Here is a 22,626-nt window from a genome sequence, read left to right as displayed (position 1 = left end):
GCACAGAAAACTGTAATTCCACAGTTAAAGTCCTGCTAATTCAAGACTGCAAAATGACTTAATAACAGGTAGTTGAAGTCAACATGCCATGCATGGCTGCTTCTCAAACAACCCAACTCTGTCTAAAGCTAGAATGGGACATTTATTAAAAACACTAGCAAAGTCTGTCAATGTGAAACCTTTCATATCCATAATTCCTGCCATCTGTAACATCTTATGTTACATAAGATTCCCTATTACCAGTAGCAGTGTTAATCCATCATCTGTCTTAAATATTTTTAGATGTTCTTCATATACTCTACTTTGCTCCCCTTTCTGTTCTTCTAAGTGTATGCTCTTTACTTGTCATAATTAATTTTATATGAACTTTATCATATTAAGAAACTGTCCAAAATTTTTTGGAATGACTTTTCAGTAGAATAGGATGTAGTAGTGACTTATATTGAAATCAAAGAAAAAAGAACAGGTCTGATAATTAGGAGAGGCAATCAAGTTTTCCTCTCTAATAATATAATATTACAAATGTGATTTTCTTACAGGGTTATCATTTTTGCCTAGATAAGAAGTAGCTCTGTCAGGTGAGTGTTACTATTTGTAATAACAGGAAAGAAGACAACACATTTTCAGGAAATTATTAATGCTGATTATTTCAGAATGTATCTGTTCTATCTATTCTTAATTAATACCAAAGTGTTATTTTCTCTTCAAGTTCCAGTTTTACATAAATAAACTTAGTCAAAGAAATGAGAAAAAATATTCATCGTTTGTTAAATAAGAAGATACAGAATTATATTCCTATTTCTCGTAACATGATTATGCTATTATATATACCAAAATATAATTGTCTTCCTTGTGATGTATTCAGCTTCCGCTCAGTGCAAGATTAGAAGCAAAGATTGGAAATTATGCCTCAAAAACATCCTTAAAAAAACAAAACATTATTATTGGCACACTTCAAAAATGCAAGTGACTTTATGTATAACCTGTCATCTAGGTCTCCATACTCCCTGAGGCAAACATGGTGTCAGCTGCAGCTGTGGTCGACAGTTCATGTGCATTGTCAGTGGCCTGCTGCTGCAGACTGAATGTGCATGTCCTGTCCAAAAATCTCTTTCCTGAAATCCTAACCCTCAATGTGATAGTGTTAGGAAGTGGAGCCTTTGGGAGGTGATTAAGCCATGAGGGCAGAGTCCTGAGAAATGGGATTAGTGCCCTTATAAGAAAAGGACCAAGGGAGCTCCTTCGCCTCTTCCCCTTCCAGCACGTGATAATAGAGTGAGAAAGCATTGTCTATGAACCAGAAAGTGAGCCCCTGCCCAGACACCAAATCTGCTGGTGCCTGGTACCTTGATCCCAGACTTACCTGCTTCCAGAACTGTGAGAAATAAATTTTGGTTGTTTGTGAACTCATCTATGACATACAGTTATAGCAACCTTAACAGCCTATGACCTACCCAGACATTGAACTATCTGCCTCCGCTTTTCAGTTTCCCAGCTTTCTCTGAAGTCAAAGAGGCTTGAGGCTTGCTCTGTCCATGCACAGGCGCATCTCAGAAGGACGGGGCACAAATATCACCCTCACCCCAGGCAAAGTTCAGTTAATGGGGGCTAGGAAACAGTGGATAAATGCTGTAGTATCAGTCTTTGAAAAGACAATACTTAGGAGTTTCCGTGGTGGCTCCTCAGAGGGTTTTGAAAGGACTGAGCGCTAGTTTCCCACAGAAGCAACTTGCTCAACAATGCATCTGTTGTCAGGTGCTCCTCTTTCCCTGTCTCACTCCCTCTGTCCTCTTGCCCCTGCTTCCTGGGTTTCTTTCCAAACAAATGATCTGGGCCTAAGTCCTGGTATCCAACTCTGTTTTCAGGGGAATTCACTATATTAGGCTACACAGAAAACCTTGGTGAATTCCAAAGTGGTAATGATAGTATAGATCACACATTCTGATCATCATGCAATAATACTAACATTAATGACAAAATTAGAATGCAAAGCCCAACAAAATCCTCAACTACTTAGATTTTTTAAAATTACTCCTAAATAACACTTAAATGGATAAAAAAATATACAGAGTACAAAACAGCCTGGTAAAAATAATTATGAAATGCAACTAAATATATTGCCATAGAAAAATGCATTTCCTGAAAGAGATTTCCCATAAACAGAGAAAAAAGCATGAAACAGTCCACAAAATAAGTTATGAAAATAAGAAATAAGAAAGTTAATAAGAGTAGAAAATTTAAGATGGTAGAAAATAAAGATAGAAGTTACTATAATAGATATATTAATAATTATAACTAATAATTATTGATTGGTTACTACCTACAAGGCCTTTATTACATTTTTATAATTAACAGCCCAACAGTCCACATTAACAGTCCATTAAATTGAGGTACAAATAAAATTGCCCAAAAGTGTACATTTAATAAGTCATGAAACTTAAATAAAAACCTAGGATGTCTGCATTTAGAATATCCCTTTCTCTCTCAACCCATTTACTATTGTCCAATAGCTACTTATTACAACACACACACATACAACGAAGAGTGCACAAATACATACACACAAATAGATAAATACTGTATTTGTCTAATCAAGGTAAATAAAACAAAAAACAAAAATTCAAAAAAAAAAAAATAGTTCCAAGGAACTGAATATAACTACAAGTAAAGAGAAAATAATTAAAAAGATTTTTAAAAGTATAAAAGTTTTTACTAAATATTTTTAAATGTGGATAAAATGTATCATTTTCTATGAAAATACAGATCACTGAAAATCAAAAGAAATACGTAGACTACATGAACAAGGTTCACAAATGTGGAAGAAATTGAGAATATCGACTGAGAATTCCTCCCCTAAAAAAATGGGGTTGAGAGGGTTTCTTGTTTCAGATTTTCAAACAACATATATTCTATAGTTTTTTTTGTTAATGCTAGAGTGGATAGAAAAAATAAATCTTTGATTCTTTTAAACTCTGTAACAAAGATTGTGAACCTGCACATGTGCACACATATATAATATGCTAGTATTAATATTAATACTGATAAAATTACTAAATAAAACTAAACCAAGGGGAACCCAGAAGTATACACTACAGTATTGTAAAAAATTGTACAGTATGACTGTGTAGAATTCATTTTAGGGCATATGAATTGTATATATTAAGAAACTAGAAACTTGTATAATTTTGCTCTTGATTACATTTTATTTCATAGGGGAAAATGATATTCCCATTAGATACTTAAGAGCGTTTGGTCAAAAAATTATTTTACTCAACTATGAAGTTTTCCAGCCTTACTATGGACTGAGTATTATTGGACAATGGTAATAAGGCAGTGAGCAACACAGAAAAGGACACTGACTTTAAAGTCTGGCAGGAAAAATTAATAATAATAAAGCACTTACAGATGGCGTGTGCGTTAATGAAAGAAAAAATATAGTGGATCATGGTAACACATAACTAGGAAGGATGTAAAAAATCTAAGAATTCCAGATGAGATGTCCCAAGAAAGTGATACTTAAGCTAATGCAAAATGATTGAAGAGTTCAAGTTCAAGGAGTTTGAAGAAGGGTGACTGTTACTCAAATCTTCCAGAAAATTGAAGAGGATGAAAAATTTTCTAACTCAATTCTATGAGGCCAGCACCACTCTGATACCAAAACCAGACTGACATTACAAAGATAAGAAACTACAGACCAATATTCCTTATAAACAGATGCAAAAATTATTAACAAATTTTAAGAAAATCAAATATTAAAATGTATAAAAAAGATCATAAATTATAACTAAGTGGAGTTAACCTCAGTAATGCAAGTTTGGTTTAACATTCAAAAGTCGATTAATATAATTCACCATATTAATTTTAAATAGATTTAAAAAGAAAAAAATAATATGACCATTTTCATAGATTCAAAAAAAATCGGACACAATCCAGTATGCGTTCCTGATAAGTACTTAGCAAAATAAAAAGGAAATTTCTCAAGTTGATAAAGTGCATCTACATAAAACCTACAATTAACATCATTCTTAAGATGAAAGACTGAATGAATTCCCCTAAGATCAGGAACTAGATAGGAATGTCTACTCTTGCCACTTCTATTCAACATCGTGCTAAAGATTTTAGTTAGCGTTCTAAGTTAAAAAGTAAATAAATAAAAGGGATTCCAACTGATGAAGAAAATGTATTCAAAGATTATCTATGTAGAACATCTTACAAAATTAAAGACCTAAACAAATGGAGAGATTTACTACTTTTTTTAATGGCTCGGAAAACTCAATATGGTTTATATGTCTATTCTCCCCAAATTAATATATATATATTCTAAGGAGCCTCAATAAAAGTCTCAAGAGGATAATGTTTTTGGTAGGAACTGACAAGCTAATTCTAAAATTCATAAAGGAATTGAGAGCATCCAGAACAGCCAAAATTAATTTGAAAATGAACAAAATTGGAGAATTTCCATTATCTGAGTTCAAGATTTATTATCAAGCTACAATAATCAAGACAGTGCGGTATTTATGCTAAGTTATTAAGTTATACAAATAGATCAATGGAATTGAATGGGAACTGGAATTAGATCCACACATATACAGTCAATTTATATTTGACAAAGATGCAAAGGCCATTCGGTGGAGAAAGGACAGCCTTTAGCAGTTATGTAGGAACTACTGGAATCTGGATGCAAATAATGAAATTCAAACCATCCCTAACACCATAGACACAAATAGACAAACACCAACACAAATCGATTATGGACCTAAATGTAAAACCTGAAATGTTAAATCTTTTAGAAGAAAACCTAGGAGATTATGTTTGTGATATTGGGTTAGACAGAACTTTTTAGATACAACTCCAAAAGTGCAATAGAAGAGAAAAAGAGTTGATAAATTGGACTTCATCAGAATCAACAAGTACTGCTTTTCTAAAGCTACTGTAAAGATAATGAAATGACAACCACAGACTATGAGAAAATATTTGAAAATCTTGTATCTGATAAAGGACTTGTATTCATTACACATAAATAAGTCTGAAACCCCAATAATAAGAAAACAATGAAGACAATAACAAAAGCAGAAGATATGAAAAGACTTTTTACCAAACAAACAAACAAGACATATGAATAGCAAATAAAGTACGTGAATATACTCTAAACACCATTAGTCTTCAGCGAAATGCAAATTTAAACCACAACAAGGTACTACCCTTACTTATTAGAATGGCTAAATTTAAAAAGGCTGGTGGTACCAATTGTTGGTGAGGCTTTGTGGGCAACTGAAACACTCATACACTGCTTGTGGGAATTTAAAATGATACAGTCATTTTGAAAAGCAATTTTATAGTTTCTTGAGAACTTTAAATATTTTTGCCATATGGTTCAGTCATAGTACTCCTAAGTAAATAAAGCATATATCCATATAAAACTTACAAATGGATGTTTATAATATCTTAATTTGTGATAGTCAAATAATTTAAATGTATGAATGTGTGAACAAACAGTGCTACCTGCATGCAATAGAATAATAGTCAACAGGCCGAGTGCGGTGGCTCACGCCTGTAATCCCAGTACTTTGGGAGGCTGAGGCAGGCGGATCACAAGGTCAGGAGATCGAGACCATCCTGGCGAACATGGTGAAACCCCATCTCTACTAAAAATACAAAAAATTAGCCGGGCGTGGTGGCGGGCACCTGTAGTCCCAGCTACCCGGGAAGCTGAGGCAGGAGAATGGCATGGACCCGGGAGGTGTAGGCTGCAGTGAGCCTAGATCGTGCCATTGCACTCCAGCCTGGATGACAGAGCGAGACTCTGTCTCAAAAAAAAAAAAAAAAAAAAAAAAAAAAAAAAAAAAAAAAAAGAATAATAGTCAACAATAAAAAGGAACAACCTATTGATACATGCAACAACTTGGATGAATTTAAAAGCCTTCATGGCCGGATGCAGTGGCTCATGCTGGTAATCCCAGCACTTTGGGAGGCTGAGGCCGGTGGATCCCTTAAGGTTAGGAGTTTGAGACCAACCTGGACAACATGATGAAACCCCATCTCTACTAAAAATACAAAAATTAGCCGGGTGTTGTGGCAGGTGCCTGTAATCCCAGCTACTCAGGAGGCTGAGGCAGGAGAGTTGCTTGAACTCAGAAGGCGGAGGTTGCAGTGAGCTGAGATCATGCCACTGCACTCTAGCCTGGGTGACGAGAGCAAAACTCTGTCCAAAAAAAAAAAAAAAAAAAGTGTTTATGATGAGTGAACAAAATGAAACAGAAAAGAATAAGTATTGTACTATTCTACTTACAACAATTCTAGGAAATAAAAATGTACTTATAATGACAGTAAGCAGATCAGTGGTCATTTGAGAATGGCAGGGGTTGGAATGGGAGAAGAAGATTAAGAAGGGGCATGAGGAAACAGGATAATGAACACGTTTATTGTGATATGGTTATGGTTTCACATTACGTGTGAGTGTGCATACATGTTAAAACTCACAAATGTATGCATTAAATAGGTTGAGCCTCAATAAATCTGTTTAAAAAGTAAGTGAAAATAAATTGGATTAATTATATAAAAAAACAAATTTTATGTATAATGTGTATGTATGCTAATGTATACACCTGCCCCACTCTCATATGCACACACTCACTGGCCTGGAAAGGTGTTCATTATATATTTTAAATTAAAAGTCAAGACACATAATTATATATAGTTTGAATCTATATGAAAATAAGAATTTTTTATTTCATGTAAACAATAATAATAATAAACTATGCCAAAATATTAAAAGTTTTTAAATAATGGCATATTATGGGAAACCATTATTTGTTTTAAAGATAGTTTTCTACACTTCACTTATATCAAGCCTGAAGCTTTTCACTGTAGGCCAGTGGATGGGATCAATCCTGAAAGTGGCTTTAGTTATCGCTCCCCTGGTCCAGTGGCTAATCCTCCATCATCTTATTCAGTGCCTAGGCATTCATCGTTGTTGACCCAGGAACTTTGAAGATAACTGGGTTTCACAACTCAGCAAAGAGAGCTATTCTCTAAATAAGTTCACTTTCCATAGTGGAAGCCTACTACCTTATATGTATGTTTATACTTCTCCACCTTGTTGAGGACGATCTCTATCTTCTTAGGCCAACCAGCCCAAATGCTATGCCACCTGGTAATCTTGTCTCTGTGTCCATATTGTATGATTGCATTGGACTACAACTCTGTGGTATATCTGGATCTGTGGTGATGTATCCATTCTGGTACCCAAGAACCTTAGTGTGGCACAGGCAGCTTTCAGCATTAAAGGTGGCTCAACCTTGCTGCCACCCTTAAATTTGACTATTACCATAGAGATCAGTGATAAATATTTGTGATTAGGTTTTGTTATTCTCCCTTGCCCACATGTGTCATTGAACAATAACCCATATCTAGCATGAACATCTTGGGGAAATGTTCCTGTTGGAAAATCCTATCAGCATCTTATTGACATATCCTGGGAAGATTTATTTAGGTGAGAGAAGCGGAGTACACTGGCAGTATCAAATACACTAACAGGAGTAACAGGGAACCAATAGTGTCTGGATGGCGTGGTGCATGGCTGTCATCATTCATGCTTGCTTTGTGAGAATACAAAAAGATGCTCCTTCTTCCAGGCTAGCACAGTCCATGCCAGAATCATGGCTTGGAGAGTAGAGCAAGAGCCAGACTATATCCATTACCATGACATCTATTTTGAATCCCACATAGCAGTTCTGGACCAGTGTCTTTGGGAAAATGAAGCTCCCACCGGAGGGAGATCAGCAGGCAGAACTGTGTTTGTGTAAAAGCACACAAGGTCATCTTGCTTTGAGTGGTTGGATGGCCTGGGCTTCAGCTCTAAGCGAGATGAGGGAATTCATTTAAATATGCCCTTAGCAGACATTGAATGCTATGCATTCCATTAGATTATGTGAATAGAGAGGTTAAGAGAGAAATTAGACATAGTCACTGCCTTTAAGGAATCCATTGTTCAGGGAGGAAAGCATAAGTAAACACATAAGTGAAACATATTATGATGAACATCCATATACAACATGTTTTCATTTATGTTTGACTCTTTATGTGTTTATTTCTCCTATCTCATTCATCTTTAATAAAATATTAAATACCATATTATATAGATTATGTATAAAACTGCATATATATTAAAGTATATGTATTATGTATGTGTGTGTATATAGACAGATCAATAGAGAGGTAGAGATAGAGAGAGAGAGACAGAGAGAGCAGAGAGAGAAAGAGAGGAGAGGGATGAGAACCACAGAAAAGAGTCCAAACTTTTTTGGGATAGGACACAGAAAGGTCCAAAGAAGAAGAAACATTTGAGCAGGGCCTTGAAGAATGAATAGAATTTTATAAGGCATATGAAAGGAAGTAGAATTTCAGGCAGAAGGGGAAGCATTATTAGCAACATATAATTATGAAAAATTTGATGGTATGTGAGAAAACTGTGACCACTTTTGTAGCATGGGAAAATGGGATACATGTTTGATAGAAGTGAGATAGGAGAATTAAGCAATTTATCTCATAGAAGGCTTTGTATCTCAAGCTATTGGGTTTGACTTAGCAATGTTTTTACAGAATGCCAATGTCCATGAGAAATTACAGATGTTTTGTGAAATATACAAGAGTCTTTAGACAAATCAACTTGAGAATTGATATATATCATATGGTATACCCTTCCATGGGGATTGGCAATATATAAAAAAATCCAGTAGTAAAAACAATAATAAAATAATGTGTTTAATCTTGTTTCACAAATACTTGGAAATTGATATCTTCCTCTCACCTCAAACATTGAAAACCAATTAACAACTCTGAGAACATATTTCAGGAAACTTTCTAAAGACATTAGTATAGTCAGATACATGTCAGCAAAATGAGTGTTGGCTGCGTGGAGAAAAAAATGCAGCAGCAACAGAAAAGGCTAGGTGATCTAGGGAAGAGATGATGACGGTTTGAAAAAATAAAGCAAACCAACTAGGGAGAAGTTGCTATATTTTGAGAGCTCTTTTGAAAAAAATATGTATGACTAAGAGGTGTGGGGCTAAAGAAGAAGGAAGAGTCATGCCTATAAGTTTGGCTTAAATCTGAAAACACCATAAATATGAACACTTAAGGTGATTCCTCGGCATTTCAACTTCTTTCTGCCCGTCTTGTATGATATTCAGAAGCTCCACAAAGAAGAAAGTGGGTTTCTAGCTACCTAGTAACTTTATTTTTAGAAGGAGCATATTGTCTTTGATAACCAGAGTTCTAGAGACAAAATTGAACCAACTAATAGGGCTTGTAGAATCCAGTATGAAGACTGCTCTTAGGGCACGACACCTAGGTTGCTCTCCAAGGTGCTGAATCAACTTGCACGGTTCTGTGAACTTCCCTGCTTCTGGTGCCTTTCTCCCTCTGAGTGTGTCAAACTCAGCTCTCTTATAAAGTAGCAGCCTTGTCCCAGACTGATGTCCCAAGACCACAATTTAACTACTATTTTGGATTCCTGCCCTTGCCAGGACTAGCTGACTGACTTTTGATCAAGACAACAGCCTGATTTCTCATCTGGACTCCTGGCAGAGCAGCCACAAGCTGCAGCCTGCATCCACAGAAGTTGAAAATATCCTGACAGGTAGGTAAATATTTCCTCTTGAAATAAAATTGGCCAGCCAAGGAAGCAGGTAATTTGTTATTGTGGATAGTTGGTGAGCTGTAGAAATTAATTCTCAGGGTTTGTTTTAGTGTATCAGGTCTCAGGAACCTGAAGTTTCCCCTTGGCAGGCAGCCTCTTGGCTACTGGCTTATATTGAGCTCAGCCTTCTAAGGGACACACTTAGGAAATCAAAATGTAGTAGAAAAAACAAATGCTTATTTCAAGTGCTATAAAGGGGCCTGTATTTAGTATCAAATAAGTTAAATGCATTAGGGACCCAGAAAAGGAAAGATTATCATGGACTGACATAATTAGGGAAAGCTTCACAATGGAGGTGGAGAATGACCTGAGCCTTGATGTACACAAGTAGACTTCATATAGACCAAAAAAAAAAAAGAGGGTGCGCATTAATCACAGCATCATAGGTGTGGAAATGCCCATGACACATCCTAGAGATAATAAATACTCACTTCGTTCAGCCCAGAGCTCCCTATCATCTCTATGCATAGTCTAGCTTATACTCCCCATTCACATCCACATGGAACCCCACTGCTACTGTACCTTTCCCCACAGTGATTTTATTATTTGTCTCATATAAAAGGAATATTTTTTCAAATACATTGACATTTGGAAGAAAATAATTTGATGGCCTCGCCCAAGTGCTTTTGATATTTTCTAGAGGCATGTTCTTCAAGGTGTAGGGAGCCTCTTAAAACTTCTGTTCCTCAAATCACAGCACTGACTTTACATCTTGGGTGACTTAAGAATGGTGAATAAAATATAGCTCCCATATTGTAACAAAGCACATCATAGTGCAAACAAGAAACATTTAAAGATACACAGAAAATGCCAGCAGATAAAAGAAATAATCTGGAAGTGTGAGATTTGATGGGAGAAAGTGGAAGACTTCATAAGGAAAAGATTTTCTTTCTTTTTCTTTTTCGTTTTTCCTTTTTTTTTTTTTTTTTTTTGATGGAGTTTCACTCTTGTCATCCAGTTTGGAGTGCAATGGCGCGATCTCAGCTCACTGCAATCTCTGCCCCCTGAATTCAAGCGATTCTTCTGCCTCAGCCTCCTGAGTAGCTGGGATTTCAGGTGCGCACAGCCATGCCCAGCTAATTTTTGCATTTTTAATAGAGGTGGGGTTTCACTATGTTAGCCAGACTGGTCTCGAACTCCTGACCTCATGTGATCCACCCATCTCAGCCTTCCAAAGTGCTGGGATTACAGGCAGGAGCCACCGCGCCCTGCCAAGAAAAGATTTTCTTAAGTTGAGTTTCAAAAACTGTCTCCAAAGACACTCTTTTAAAATTCAATTATGAGATTTACCTAAAATTCTACATAGCAGAATTTCAAATGGCAATCTGATGGAGGTATTTGGCAGCACATATTTTCAGACCATCAATTTCCAACAGTTCCAGAATTTTCAGACATTTATGTAAGAGAAATAGGCAAGGAAAGCACTACAGCATCAAAGTCACAACCTCAGGAACCTGATGGGACCAGCAGAGAAAACCTCTCTTCTTTAGAGTTTGACTTCTGAGCAGAAGCAGACAGAATGGCCGAGAACTTTATGTATGATGTAAGAGGCACTATGAAGGTGAGGTCAGCACGGTATTGGGCCAGTCTGCACCAGGATTTAGGTATTGGATGGATTATTGTATTTAAAGAATACGAATACCTTAAATAAATTGATCAATACAATTCAGTATTATTTAATCAGTCACTTAAGTTGTGATGGTCAAATACAACATAGACCTTTCAAATAGAAAACACCTGGAAATTCTATCTACACATTGATAAGCCAAAAGGTGAAATCAGGTGTGAAGACAGACTGCAAATATTCACCAGGTTTCACGAATCTGGCTAGCTGTGCTCCTCATTCCCATCCTTTCAAGAGAACCCTGAATAACAGTCAACTTTCTGGCTGGTATAAAGACTATTCTGAATTGCACATCCATCATCCATCAGTTCCTCACTATCTGTATTTCTCTTGACAGTTACACATATTCTCTCTTCCTTATTTATTCATGTCTTTGACTCTCAACACTCATTTAATTAGGGACACACACATGCACACTCTTCAGGGCCCCTTTCCCTTCTCTTTCCTTCTAGCTTTTGACTCTTTAAATTTGTCCATTTGTCAATTTACAGAAAAATTCCCATTTCTATTTTTTTCACTTTGTGCCACAAATAATCCTAATAATTGTGCTTTTGACTTTTGCACAGGGCATCATGGAAGGTCTCTCTTGGGAATTCTGAGCCACTGCGAGTACACACAATTAGGTCTCAGGTGATCAGCTTCAGAAGTGCAGGGATTAAAAATAATCCTCTAGGAAAGCCTCAAAGTTGAACAGCTAAAAAAATCATTTCAGGGCTTACATTGTCTGAAAAATATACTCAAGGTAAAACAGGTTATTTGCTGATCTTGCCAAACCCATAAAGTACTACTGCACTCAAAAGAAAGCATACAAGATCACTTATTAGTGTTTCTTAGCATCTCTGGACAAGCAGGGCTCATGCATCTCTAGGTATCAATCATGTCTCTGTTCATTTTCTGCCCTTTTTTGTAATTTTCTGCCTTTGGCTGTTATTCAGGGTTCTCTTGCCAAAATGAACAAAAGACAGCTGCTACCAAGAGTAGCACAATTTGGGTATTACTTTTTTTTTTTTTTTTTCTAAAAGAAATTCAGGTATAAAGAGGTGAAGGGCCGCTGGTGTGGTTTTCTCAGAGTACGTGTCTAGCAAATATCTATGTAGACTAATCATCATGTGCTTATCACCCACTCAACCCTCAGTATTATATAAAATAGAGGTGCATTTTTAAATATAGGTACCAAACTTTAATTTTCATTTCACACTCAAAACTCCTGTACAAAAAGAGGCAAAGCAGGCAAAAAGTTACAATGACTTCAGCAAACAACATATGAAAACTTCAAAACAGCTTTGGGTCTGTAATGGCCCTTACAGATGTAGTGAGAAAATTGGGTTCCAAGGTTTTGAACTCTTTAAGACAAAATTCCAATGTTTATTCCTAACATTTAAAAAATATTTGTAGCTGTACAGGATACAAGATTAAATGAGAAATCTCTGAATTCTACTGCACAATTGGATCCCAAGATTGGGAGGCTTAATTTTTCTTTGGGGAAAACATGAAATTATTTTTACTTAAATGTGATGATGCATCAGTAACCTCAGTTTACCATTAATGTCTTAATTTAATGGTGATAACTAGGAACAAATGTTGATCAAGCATGATACTAACTAGTAGTTAAAAGGTAATATCCAAACCTTTCTTTCTGGTTGTTAATACTCCACCCCTAATGATTAGCACGTTTGAAGACATCCATTTCCAGTTTTTTTTTTTCACTACTAATTCCTAGTGGTGCACAAAGAGTTTCTCAGAACAGAGTCATAATGCCAAAGTAGCAGTGCATCTGAGAAACATAATTTTTACCTTGTTGCTTTCCCAAAAATAAATATCACAGTCATGGAAAACACTGTTTATTTGAAAACAATGAGACCTCAAATATGAAATATAGTTAACAATGACATTGACACTGTTGCTAGCACTTTCCCCTAAACCACCCATAAGTCTTGGACGCATGTGCATGCAGCACACACACATACACACAAAAAACCAAAAACAAAGCAAAAAACAAAAAACGAAACAAAACAAAACAAAAACTCAAACACAGCAATCCATGATTGTTCAATGACTCCTGATGCCGGGAGGACAGCCTGTTAGAATTTGTCTCCCACAATATCTCTGGAGTGGGCACAAAGCCCATCACCTGTTAGTGATCACAGACATTCAGTTAACCTGTCCTTCCAGTAATCAGAGACAATTCAGACCCTGGACTTCTCAGAATCCATGTACTGCTGAGTCTTGGCTTTGAGACAAGGTGGCCTGGCTACATTGAGGCAGGCCAGCAGCCCCTTCCATATGTTTGGTCCCATTTGTAGAAAGTCTAATTTAGAGTTATCAATGTGCTCATCTATTTACTCTGAGCTCAATCTAATTTGACAGGTAATTCCTCACATTTTCTCCTTTAGCCAGCTGAGAGTCAGCTGTGGTAGAGACACAGGACATGGGTCCAAGTCCCTCATGAGCCCTGTGGTGGTTGGCAAGTCTTTTCCTTTCTTCAAGCCTTAATCTCCTCACTCGATAGAGGGGGAGAAATTGACCCAATGATGATAAACATTGTGTGGTTCTATCTTTCTAGTTTAGACAATTGTTGCTCAAGCGTAACAAGTGACTGCCAAATAGAATATCTCTTAAGATGAATATCTCCTAACTTTCCTCAGATGGTATGATCACATATTCTGGCTTCCTCTAGGGTTTAGAATCCATAGGTTCAAAAAGGTCTTGAAGACCATCTAGCATATTTCTATTCTGATGACAGACCCTCCATCCAAGCAGTTGTACTTCTTCAACTTGAAAATCTCCAAGTAAAAGAGCCTTTTCCTTCTCTGTGGACTGATGTTTAGATGCAGACCAGGGAATCTTTCCTGCCACTTGACTGAACTCCCTTGCTAAAACAACATAAGACAAGTGTTTTTTCCCTTTTCTTGGAGGATCCAAGGGTAGATCAGCTGGTCACTAAAGTCCAGAAAGCAATGGTGTCTTTTTTTTTTTTTTTTTTTTTTTTTTTTTTTTGAGACGGAGTCTCGCTCTGTCACCCAGGCTGGAGTGCAGTGGCGCGATCTCGGCTCACTGCAAGCTCCGCCTCCCGGGTTCACGCCATTCTCCGGCCTCAGCCTCCCGAGTAGCTGGGACTACAGGCGCCCGCCACTGCGCCCGGCTAATTTTTTTCTATTTTTAGTAGAGACGGGGTTTCACCATGGTCTCGATCTCCTGACCTTGTGATCCGCCCGCCTCGGCCTTCCAAAGTGCTGGGATTACAGGCGTGAGCCACCGCGCCCGGCCGCAATGGTGTCTTACAGCTCCTTCCTGGGATATTGCAAATAATGCCAAACTCTGATGTACTCAGACTCAACTTCTAGGATTATCATTCACTAAACGTCTGGGTGGCTCCTTCTACTGGAAACAGGCAAGTAACAATATAGACCAGACTGAGGATTTACTTAGAAGGGTTGAATTCCATCCCATAGTATGTATTCACAGCCATATGGTATAAAAGGAAGAACATGGAGTCAAGAGTGAAGCATCCTGGGTTCTAGGCCCACATGGGAGCCATCCAGTATGACCACACCCTCTGGGTTTCATTTTCCTTAGGAGGTCAGAATCAAAGATTTTCATGGTTCTATTCGAACTAAGCTCTGATCTACAGACAGAATGACTGCAGGTTTTATAATATTGTTCATCAACAAGACAAGGTGGGACAATGCTTGCTGGATACTACTTCCTAAGGAAGAAGGGCAGAGTCAGTCGTTTTATTGGCATTAACCTTACAGGCCTCTTGAAGATTGTTTTAATTGCCCATTTTAGAGACAAGGAGGTTAAGACTCAGAAAGCTTAAAAACGTTTCCCAAGATCACACTATGAATCATTAGTAAGGCCAGGGGTAAATTCAGGTGCACCAGAGCTTTCACATTGCAACAAGCTAGCAATGGGGTTGGGGAAGAGCTACTTTTTAAAAACCTGGGAAACAGAAAACATGGATTTTTTTCCCCTCTAAATTCCCCTATACCATTCTGGTAGCTAATGGAGTACCCTAGACCTTTTTTCTTGTAGAGTCTTCAGAGAACAGGGCTCCTATGAGGGGGTGCTGTGCACCCAGCACTCTGCAGGTAACTGGAAGTTGCTAAACTCACAAATAACTTCAAAGCCAGAGCTCCATTTCCCTAATCCCTATAGGCAGAGGGCTGAAGCAGAGAGATGGCTGTCCTGTTGCCTGAGTGCACCTCTGTGGACCTGTCTCCCAGTTCCAAGACAGCCACCTTCATCAGTCCAGTGGCAACAGCACATCTATCTATTTCTGCTGCTCTCCTACTAACTGATTAAAATACAGGAGTTTTTTTTTCTTGTGAAATTAAAGGAGAACATTAAAGGAGAACATTAGAGGGATATAAATCCAAACAGAAAAGGAATATGCTGATTAATAAAACACGTGCAAACAGAAAAGTTGCACGTGTGGACTCCAGTCTGAGGACAGAGAAGGGGTGTGCTGAATTCAGAACACTTGGGTTTAATTCTCCACATGCATTTTTCTTGGATTCCCCTCTTCCTCTGTCAAGATAACAGTTGTGTTTCTTGTAGCTGAGCCGACACAGGAAATCAAATATTTTGTGTTTCTATAAACTATACGTCCCAGAGAGATAACACGTCTAGAATTAAAATACTACCACAAACAATTAGGAATTTTTTATCGTTACAGGTGTTGTTAAAGGACTCCAGTAGCAAAGATCAAAGTCTCTGAATTTTGCCTTTGGAGAAGGGGGTTTCATTTCAGACATCAAAGGTAAGGCTCTCAAGTCAATTTATGCTCTGCTGGGTTGAGTCAGTTAGGATACAAATTAAGGTCCATATATTTCAGTGACAAGAAGGAAACGGTTATGTAAATACACAAGTATTAACATCAATCTGTATTAAATTATGTAAACATATACATCTTCTGAGGTCAGCACATAGATCCTCTTCTTTGAGCAGAGCTCTACTGAAGCATTGCTCGAATCTGTTTGGAAGTCGATTCATCATTCAAGTGCTTTGTAGTGAACCTGGATGGAGACAGAATGGTAGAGGTTAGCGGCAAACAGTGCTCTGTGTAAGCTCCAGCCCATCTTTACCTTGGGAAAGACAATTGATATGTGGGCTTATTTCTTTAGACAAAAATCCACACTTCAATGCTCACAGTCATTTCAGACAGATTTAATATTTGATTCTTCCTTCCAAAGGAATATTGTATCATGGTTATTAAACCAAGTAGATATTTTACATAATCAAATAATTACACAGAGGAGATATGAGCAGTCTCATTTACCAGGGAGGTGGATTTCACAGGATTGAGTGCAGAATCCTGACCATTGAGGCTGCCCCTGCTGACTCACACATTTCAGAATAGAGATTTGCATAGCAACATTGCCCAGAACCTGAATGTTTATGGTTCTCCACTTTCCTGGCAATGCTTAATTAACCTCATTGCCACCACAAGGGGGCACAAATCCAGGTAAGCAAACCCACAAAAATGGTGCAATCTGCAGCCTCCCAATAGCCGGGTGTAGAAATCATTTATGCAAAAGAAGGAAAAGAGAATTAACACGTAATAAAACTTTGGCCAGGTCGTGGGCACTCCATGTTAAGTTTCGTGTTACAATAACTTTGTAAAGGTAAGGTTATTGCCTTCATTTTATAGAAAAGAAAACGAAGATTCAGAGAGGTGAAATGACCTATTCCAGATCACAAGGTTACTGATTTGAGATTTGTGATTTGTGATTTCTGATTCAAACCCATATTTTGCTATCTAGAGAGCCTGTTCTCCTCTGACATCATCACAGTGCCTCCAGGAGGCACAAATTCTAACAAATCAGATGGGACTCATGGCCTAGTACAGAGTTTTGCTTGATTGAATGAAGCTGGAAAGCTCAACACATTCAGAAGTTAAAGCTTTATTCCTGTGTATAAAAAGTCATCCTGGTGTGAAATGGACACCAGGAGAAAACCTTGATTTTTCCCATAGACTCTGGAAGGCTCTTATATTAATACTAAGTCTCTTCTAAAGGATAATGACTTAGCAACTCAGCAAAACAGCATCAACCTCAGGGTCTATTTTGTTCATTTTATGTGTGTCTCAGTTTCTTCATTTATTAAGTGGGGGTAACAGATCAGCCTTACCTCTCTAACTTGTGATGATTAAATGAGACAATGTGATTAGAAGTGGAGTATAAAACATGAGTGTTGTGTACATAGGTAGAGCATTATTGATCCATCCCACTTAGACTTATTGAACACTTACTGCATGTACAACACTGAGAGGAACACAGGGGAATTAAAGATGAATAAGACAACAGGGACCATAAACCTTCTAGACTGCAATCTAGTATCAGAATGATTTACATAGCAGTGTGATTCAAGCAATTCTTATAGATGTGTCAAAGCTAAAAAAAAGCATCCCCTCTCTGAAACGGATTAAGCACATGCATCCCTGGGAAGAAAGCAGTTGCCTAGGCATCACTTGTTAGCAGTGAGAAGCTGAAACATGCCACAGCTGGCCAAATACTTAGGCATCTAGACAGTGGGTTCTCAATTCTGGTAGCTGCACATGTGAACCACCTGGGGAGCTTTAGAATAAACAAAGAAACACAAAATGGATACCTGAGACCCTAGCCCAGAGATTCTAATTCATTTGGTCTGAGTCACATGCAGTCAGAATCACATGGAATGTTTTCAAAGGGTACCCACATAATCCTCAAGTGAAGCCAGGTTTGGAAACCACTGGTAAAGTGGAAAGTGAGAGCCTGGAAGCCTCTTGTTCTGAGGAGTCCCTATAAGCCCCAAAGCAGTGTGGCTGAGAATTAGGTCCATGACCCGTGGGGTCACCCAAACCTGGGTTTAGGTCCTAGCTTGGCCATTTACTGTGTGACTTTTGGCAAGTTATTTGACTTCCTTAAATCTTATTTTTTTCCATTTTTAAAAAGGGGAATGATAAAAATGGTGCCGACCTCAAAAGATTGTTAGGAAGATTCAATGTGTTAAAATATGCAAGGGTTAAGTTTGGTGCTATCCACACCAGTATTTAAATGTTCAATAGCCCTGAAATGTTGGCTGTTCCCTGTGAGCCTGACACAGGGTTGAAGCTCACCTGAGGGCATTTAGCAGCCCCTCCACACTGTCTGGGGCCTGCTCCTTCAAAACTTTTATGCAGCCTTTCATCTAGGAGGAGAAAGCACAATGTTTGTTAATATCTTAGTAATACTGTCTATGCCAATATCTACCTACAATAACACACGCCTATAATGTCACATTATTTCTTCTCATAGAAATTCAACACAGAAATGACCAACGGGCTTTCCTACCCCCTCAGGCTGGTGAGCAGTTCCTCTGGGCTTCTAGAGGATTCTGTATGACTGCAATCATCATCAATTTTCATACCCTATTGTAATTGTACATTTTACTTGCCTGGCTTTAAGGACGAAGACTTGAGACTTTGATCTTGCCTTGTACTATGGAGGCAAATGCAGAGCCTTCCGTCCACTCAGTGCTCAGTTGAGATTTACTGAATAAAATCAGAATAATTTTATGCCATTCTTCTGCCCTGAATGTTTTCTGTCCTTCACCTTTTTGACTGGCAAACCCTTAACACTTATTTTATACCCAGCTGAAGACCAGCACCTCCTGGAATCCTATTCTGACCTCATTACCCTCATTAGATAGAAGCAACCAACACCTTTCCGTGCTCCCAAAACTGCTCTGTCATTTGTCAGAGAAACTTGGAGAATTTGTGCCCATATTAACTTCTTTCCTTCACTAGACCAGGAGCTCCTGGAGGTCCAGGTCTATGTCTCAACCATCTTTGAGAGGACTGATGAAGGGCCACTGTTCAGAATGTGAACTTCACAGAGGCTAAATGCCTGAGTTTCCTTCATGCTTGTTTCTTTAGTATCTTCACAAACCTAGGCAAGTGTCTTAGCTTTTTGTGTCCGTATAATACAGTTGACCCATAATTTGGGAAGTGCATGGAAACTGAATTTATATAGATTACACTTCATCATGCATATCTTGGAGTATTTTTTGGCAAGGCAAGAATCTTTCTGCAAAGCTATTCACATACTGTTATATATTGGATTTGGTTATACTAAGGGCCCCTTTTGTGACAGCCCTTAGAAACATTCTCCATCATTGTGCTTCTTGTATGTCAAAAGCTTTATCTTACAGGCCTGATAGACCCTGATAGACTGATGGAAGCTACCAGAACACAGGGTTGGGAATCGTGAGGATCACTATAGGTTTATCAAAAAACAAAGTCATGGCAAACGAGAGATGTCTGTCATGCATACCGGATTGGGAGAAGCTACAAGCATGCCAGGTATGTGCCACCCCAGGCCTGAGATGGCATCAGACCCAGGGATGCATTCTGTCCCTCTCGCATAGTTGATTATCATAGTGCGGAAGTGTTCTTGTGAACCAGGCCTAAGAAGCAGTGAGAACGCAGAGGAAGAGCAAGGAATACTGTTTGGGAATCTGGAGTTCCACTTAGGGTGATTAAAACTGTAGGTGTGAATAACAAGATGCTGTCAAGGATGCAGTTGGGGCCAGATGCAGTGTGAATTCAACAGCATGTTCAGGAGTTGGGGGCCTTTACCTGTGGAAAACATCCTTGATAGGTGTTAAATAATCTAGTGATGCGGTTAATATGGAAAGGGACCAGAAGGAAGCAAGAACAGAGAGAGGAGGGGCAGTGAGAGCCCCTGAGGGTGGTGAAGTGTGGAAGCAGCAGTGGGCATGGAGGAGCAGGGAGAGACAGGGACTAATCGGAGGTCAACTCCATAGGATTTGGTGACTGATGAGATATGCGGTGAAGAAGTCATTCCTCATTCTCAGGGACAATTCTAGGCTCTGGATTAGACTTGTTGGAGGGTGATGAAATACCTGAGACAGGAACCCAGCAGAAGGAACAGGTTTGGGAGGGGAGGGGAATCTCTGGTTTGGGGATGGCCAGATTTCAGGGGTCCACGGGAAATGGGGTCTGGAATTCTGGATAATATCTGAGATGGGGACAGGGATTAAGAGGTGATTCCTTATTGGGCCATTTCAAAAGATTCCAAGGAAATCAATTGAAAACACCACCTCACCCCAATCCTCCTTTCCTGGTGTCCACAATTAGCATCTCTTCTCTAAATGGCTTGTGCCACATTGGCGGCCACTTTGATGATTCCCCCTGCCTGGAGGACTCTGCTTTCCCTCTGTCCTCCTGGGAAAATCCTACATCTTCTTCAAGGTCCACCTCAAACATTACCCTCTGTCTCTGCTCTTCAGCAAAATGAGTTTCTCCCTCCCCTGGCATTCCAGAGCTCACTGCATGTTTATTCTGCACTCCAAAGCATGCCCTTTGTAAGCACACACACAGTGCCTCCCCCAGGCCCTCAGAAAGAGATCCTGGGGTTTTCACAGTTGATGCTGATGCCCTAATGATTTATAAGCCCAGTGCCTATAACTACTGGCTTAGAAACAGACTAGCATCTGAATGGAGACCCTATATGTCATTAAAAAAAAGGTCAGTCTCAAATGGTTTATTGTGCTTGGTAAACCTGAAACTTTCTTAGAGGTACATGCAAACGTCCGTATGAACAAACCTTATGTAGTGAGACCTCCATGGACAAAAGCAAACTTCATCAAGACTATGTGTGAAGACTTAACATGATATACTGTTTACAGCCTCGACTGAAAGACACAGTAAATGACATATAAAGCCAAGCTTTTTAAAGATAAGGGCTACAAGGCATAATTTTACCCAGTGTATTTTTAATTGTTGACTCTGTGACAAGTTAACAAATGGCTATGGCAATGAGAATATCTTATGAGTCTCAGATAATGAACTCAATCCACAGTCAAATATTTATAGAGTTATTTATACTCAATCTATAGTACGAAAATGTTAAAGCCTCACAAAGGATACAGTAAAAATATTTATTGGTATAAAAATGCCCATAATATACTTCTATGTAAATGAAATATGTTTCAAAATAGCACGTAAAGCAGGGTCCTTAATTTGTTAAGGACATCCACACATACACACAAGCATCTACATTAAAAGAAGGTACACACGTATGCTGCTGTATGAACGGTGATCCTCCGCCTATGGTGAGGTTATTACAGATATATTTAATTTACTACATCTTAATTTCCTAAATGTCAAAATGTTTTAACATAAATACTTATTTTCTTGGTAAACAGAAATGATTACATTAAAAATAATAAAGAGTCTATGAAGAAACATGACTAACCATACTATGAACCCAGAAACTCAAAATAAGTAACCCAAGTTACATTTTTCATTGATACATTATCTTGCATTCTTCAGACTTATGGCCCTCTTGGGCATGTAGACTTTCTCTTGCATAGGGCCAGAGCATCAGGACGCTGTTCTCTGCAGATGAGTGAACACAGTGTGCCACCCAGACTCAGCTATTCTGGAGTAAGTAAGTTACTACCAAGAGGTGCTATTCTGCACTTTAAAGGCTTTAAATGAATACATGGGATTCACTATTGGGTTGGTGCTGCAGGCAAGTGCTGGATGAAGAGGAGGTGTGCTTTATGCCACAATCAACAGAAAAGCAACTGTGCGCCAAAATCATGTGTTTTCAATTATCTTCATTCATTCATTCATTCATCCATCAAAACCCCTACAGGGTGTCTGTTGAGTGCCACCCACTATGTGCCAGGTACTGTGTGAGGCAATAGAGCAGACATGAGGTGTATAGATTATGGTCTCTGTCCTTGTCAAGAAATTGTCTGTGGGGGAGTCAGAAAATACAAAACAGTGAGTGCTCTGGGGGCCAGAGAAGCAGGAAGGCTCATCCCATGCAGAAAATGTGTTCTTAGATGAGGTGACGTTTGAAGCATGCCTGAAAGGAACCCACCCATCAGAGAGGAAGAGGAAGGGCTCTCTGGGCAGGAGAAAGGACTCACACATATCATGTATATCCAAATGATGAGGAAAGGCATGGGACTTGAGTGGAGCAACAGGTAGGGAGTGGTGGGAGAGGAAGTGAAAGGGTAATCTGGGATTTGACCATGGTGTCTTGTAATGCAGTATCTCCCAACTCTTCACAATAGGACACATATAGAATAGAAACCATCTATTTGTACAGCACACTGGGTAAATGAAGGGACTGCGTGCAGCTGAGTGACTGTCCAGCTGCTCAGCTCCATTAGAGACTGAGGGGATAGGCATCGTAGCATTGCTACTATGCTTTTGAGGTTAAGTGTTTTGTCCTAAGCACATGAAAAAGCCTGGACATCTTGCAGTGAGGACAGCTGCCAGGATAGGCTGTGCGTATTAGAA

At 38.6% G+C, this 22,626-nt stretch overlaps 1 protein-coding gene across 8 annotated transcripts in view; it reads right to left on the bottom strand.

Annotated features, from left to right (window-relative positions):
* Positions 1 to 12,481: 12,481 nt before the first annotated feature.
* The window catches only part of CYRIA (CYFIP related Rac1 interactor A), a 109,516-nt gene continuing 99,371 nt past the window's right edge, over positions 12,482 to 22,626 (bottom strand). For 7 of the 8 annotated variants that reach the window (XM_077958322.1, XM_077958318.1, XM_077958321.1 and 4 more), the window contains 2 exons: positions 18,424 to 18,494; positions 12,482 to 16,342 (listed from right to left, as the gene is read on the bottom strand). In XM_077958322.1, coding sequence (XP_077814448.1) covers positions 16,279 to 16,342; positions 18,424 to 18,494 — 135 coding nt within the window. In that variant the 3' untranslated portion in view covers positions 12,482 to 16,278. 8 annotated transcript variants of the gene reach the window in all.

Source organism: Macaca mulatta, chromosome 13 (assembly GCF_049350105.2).
Source record: "Macaca mulatta isolate MMU2019108-1 chromosome 13, T2T-MMU8v2.0, whole genome shotgun sequence".
Taxonomy (NCBI): domain Eukaryota; kingdom Metazoa; phylum Chordata; class Mammalia; order Primates; family Cercopithecidae; genus Macaca; species Macaca mulatta.
Note: the sequence above shows the minus strand (reverse complement) of the source record. Positions and strands in the feature narration are given on the sequence as shown.